General features: G+C 42.9%; 1 protein-coding gene across 1 annotated transcript in view; it reads left to right on the top strand.

The window, feature by feature from the left end:
• RMC1 (regulator of MON1-CCZ1) overlaps window positions 1-4,493 on the top strand; it is a 31,499-nt gene that overhangs the window by 10,791 nt on the left and 16,215 nt on the right. Inside the window, exon 5 of the mRNA XM_007935584.2 lies at window positions 142-228. Coding sequence (XP_007933775.1) covers window positions 142-228 — 87 coding nt within the window. The remainder of the gene's footprint in view (window positions 1-141; window positions 229-4,493) is intronic.

Below are 4,493 nucleotides of genomic sequence, written 5' to 3'. Positions count from 1 at the left end.
CATATGGATGGGTTGTGTTTTCTTATCCAATCTGCAACTCTCCGTCTCTTGAGTGGTGCATTTAATCCATTAACATTCAGGGTGATTATTGGTAAGTTTGAATTTGTTGCTGTCATTTTGTTTTTCTGTGACTTTTTACAGACAAAGAATGCCAACATACTAGGATTCTGCTGGACCAGTTCTACTGAAATTGTCTTTATAACAGATCAAGGAATTGAATTTTACCAGGTATTATATTTATCATTTAGGTTTGCTGGGTAAAGTTCAAGGATAACAGTTTGGCAGCCTTTTGAATTCAGCGTTAAATAGATATTCTGGGGTTCTAGAGCCTTAGTTTCTTGCTTGAGTTTTTAATCTTCCTTAATTACAAATGTGATATATATTTTTATAAAATGTTTAAACATTACTAAGATAATACTACACAGAAAGTAAAAGTTACCTATAATCCTTAGAAATAATTACTGTTGTTAGGGGCCATTGATTCCGACTCATAGTGACCCCGGGTTCAACAGAATAAAACGCTCACCAGTCCTGTGCCATCCTCACAATCATTGCTGTGTTTGAGCCCATTATTGCAGCCATTGTGCCAGTCCATCTCATTGAGGGTCTTTCTCTTTCTCACTGACCCTCTACCAAGCATGATGTCTTTCTCCAGGGACTGGTCCCTCCTGATAACATGTCCAGAGTAAGTGAGGTGAAGTCTCGCTGTCCTTGCTTCTGAGAAGCATTGTGCCACTGGTCTAAACCATATGTTCTGGTTCTCGAGTGCTGCTGTAACAGACATACTGCAGGTGGATGGCTTAACAAACAGGACTTCAGTCTCTTACAGGTTAAGAGGCTAGAAGTCCAAATTCAGAGTGCCAGCTCTAGGGGCTGGGTGAAGGCCCCATGACCTTGGGCTTTAGCTCTCCTTCTTATGCCAAGCTCACTGGAGCTAGAGGTGTCTCCTAACTCAGACAGCTGCTGATTTCTGAGGCTGAAGAACCCAAGGTTGGCAGGCCACACTGCAGGCCACTAGTTCAAGTCCAGGAACAGCCCCAAGATCGGCAGGCAACATGGCAGGCCACTGATGACCCAGCCAAATGCACGATCCAGATGTGCCTAAAACCTAGAGACCCTCCTCAAAAACTTCTCCATCTGTACCGGAAACAGGCGACAGTCAAAGGCAGCTGTCTTTCAACTGATCAACTGCTCACAGCAGATGCCACCATGGAAGTGATTATAATCTCATCATGGGGAATAACTACATCCAGCTGCCCAGCCACTCAAAGCCAGCCAAGTTGACATACAACTTTAACTACCACACCATAGTATTTTCGGTTACCTCATATACAAGTAGCAAGCGGGAAAGCGGGGTAAAGGAGTAGGCAGCCATAGGGAACCAGGTGAGGGGAGGGAACCCAGGCCATGCCCTATAAGCGGCAAGGCGGAAAAGCGGGGGAAAGGACAGAAATGGCGAGGGGGACGGACAGAGCGAGGAGTCAGCTGCAGGGGTCCAGGTGAGGGGAGGGAACCCAGGCCACGCCCCAAAGCGGCAAGGTGGGAAAGTGGGGGAAAGGACAGAAAAAGGCCAGGGGGACTGGGACAGAGCGAGAAGGCAGCAGTAGGGATCCAGGTAAGAGGAGGCTGGAGAAGTTTTGAACAGCTAAGGGAGACAAACTTGTCTGTCGGTTTTTCCTACTGTGGTGACGTGTTGCTGTGAGTCTTGAGGCTGTGCCACTTTGTGATTCAAACCCAGCGGGGTGCATGTGGTACACAGGTATCAGCATGACTTGCAAACTGAGACAGACTAGGAAGAAGGAAGAGGCCATCCACTTCTCAAAGAATTGGCCAGGGAAAACCTTATGAATAGCAGAGAAACACTGTGTGATACATTACTGTGCAACTTCATGGATAGCCTGGAAAATTGTCTAATACAGAAGAGGAGGATGAGTCACTTGGGTTAGAAGGCTCTCAAAATAGGACTGCGAAAGAGCTGCATCGTCAGAGTAAAACCATCCTTTCTCATATGAATAAGGTAAACCTTTCCAGACCTCCATTTGCTGACATGGCACAACGCAAATTGAGAAATAGCTGCAAGCATCCATTAGTATTTGGAACATAGAATGTACAAAGTATGAATCTAGGAGAACTGGGAGTTGTCAAAAATGAAATGGAACCCATAAAGATCGATATCCTAGGCATTAGTGAGCTGAAATGGACTGGTTTTGGGCATTTTGAATCAGACAGCCATATCATCTACTACGCTGGGAATGACATCTTGAAGAGGAATGGTGTGGCATTCATCATCACAAAGGATGTTTCAAGATCTGTCCTGCAGTACAATGCTGTCAGTGATAGGATAGTATCCACATGCCTACGAGGAAGACCTGTTGATACTACTATTCAGATTTAGGTACCAGCCACCTAAGCCAAAGATGAGGAAATTGAAGATTTTTATCAATATATGCAGGCTGAAACTGACTGAACATACAATCAAGATGTCTTTAGTTATCGTTGGTGATTGGAATGCAAAAGTTGGAAACAGAAGAATCACCAGTAGTTGGAAAATTTGGCCTTGGTGACAGAAATAATGCTGGAAATCACATGGTAGAATTTTGTAAGACCAATGACTTACTCATTGCAAATACCTTTTTTCAACAACACAAACGGTGGCTATACACATGGACTTCGCCGCATGGAACACACAGGAATCAGATGATTACACCTGTGGCAAGAGGCGATGGAAAAGCTCAGTATCTTCAGCCAAAACTAGTCCAGGTGCTGATTGTGGAACAGACCATCAACTGCTCATATGCAAGTTCAACTTGAAGTTAAAGACAATTAAAACAAGTCCATTAGAGCCAAAATATGATCTTGAATATATCCCTCCTGAATTTAGAGATCACCTAAAGAATAGATTTGATGCATTGAACACCAATGACCAAAAACCAGAAGAATTGTGGGGTGATATCAAGAACATCATCCATCAAGAAAGCAAAAGTTCACCAAAACGACAAGAAGACCAAAATGGATGACAGAAGAGACTCTGAAACTTGCCCTTGAGCAGAGAGTAGCTAAAACAAATGGAAGAAATGACAAGATAAAGAGCTGAACAGAAGATTTCAAAGAGCAGCTCAAGAAGACAAAGCCAATTACTGTAATGAAATGTGCAAAGACTTGGAGTTAGAAAACCAAAAGGGAAGAACACACTTGGCATTTCTCAAGCTGAAAGAACTGAGGAAAAAATTTAGGCCTCGAGTTGCAATATTGAAAGATTCTATGGGCAAAATATTGAATGATGCAGGAAAAATCAAAAGATGGAAAGAATACACAGAGTTACTGTATCAAAAAGAACTGGTTGATGTTCATCCATTTCAGGAGGTGGCATGTGATCTAGAACCAATGGTATTGAAGGAGGAAGTCAAAGCTGCAATGAAGGAATTGGCGAAGAACAAAGCTCCGGGAATTGACGGAATACCCATTGAGATATTTCAGCAAACGGATGCCCCGCTGGAGGCACTCACTTGGTTATGACAAGAGATTTGGAGGACAGCTACCTGGCCAACTGACTGGAAGAGATCCATATTTTACCCATTCCAAAGAAAGGTGGTCCCACAGAATGTGGAAATTATTGAATAATATCATTAATATCACACGTAATTAAGATCTTACTGAAGATAATTCAAAAATGGTTGTAGCAGTATATTGACAGAGAACTTCCAGAGGTACAAGCTGGATTCAGAAGATGATGTGGGATAAGGGATATCATAGCTGCTGTCAGATGGATCTTGGCTTAAGGCAGGAATACCAGAAAGATGTTTACTTGTGTTTCATTGACTATGAAAAGGCATTTGATTGTATGGATCATAACAAATTGTGGATAACATTGAGAAGAATGGGAATTCCAGAACACTTGATTGTACTCATGAGGAACCTGTACATTGACCAGGAGGCTGTCATTCGAACAGAACAAGGGGACACTGCGTGGTTTAAAATCAAGAAGGGAGTGCATCAGGGTTGTGTCCTTTCCCCATACTTATCCAATCTGTATGCTGAGCAAATAATCCGAGAAGCTGGACTATATGAAGAAAAATGTGGCATCAAGATTGGAGGAAGAATCATTAACAACCTGCGATACGCTGATGACACAGCTTTGCTTGCTGAAAGTGAGGATGACTGATGAAGATTGAAGAGTACAGTCTGCAGTATGGATAACATCTCAATATAAAGAAAACAAAAATCCTTACAACTGGACCAATAAGCAGCATCACGATAAATGGAGAATAGATTGAGGTTGTCAAAGAATTCACATCGCTTCGTTCTACAATTGACTCCAGTGGAAGCAGCAGTCAGGACATTAGATGACATACAGCACTGGGCAAGTTGGCTGCAAAGGAACTCTTTCAGGTGCCGGGGAGCAAGGATGTCTCCTTGAGGACTAAGGTGCACCTGACGCAAGCCATGATATTTCCAATCGCCTTGTATGCATGTGAGAGCTGGACAATGAATAA

This window comes from Orycteropus afer, unplaced genomic scaffold (assembly GCF_000298275.1).
Source record: "Orycteropus afer afer isolate SDZICR_OR568_19922 unplaced genomic scaffold, OryAfe1.0 scaffold00030, whole genome shotgun sequence".
Lineage (NCBI taxonomy): Eukaryota > Metazoa > Chordata > Mammalia > Tubulidentata > Orycteropodidae > Orycteropus > Orycteropus afer.
The sequence above is the reverse complement of the archived record's forward strand: the minus strand, read 5'-3'. Positions and strand labels throughout refer to the sequence as shown.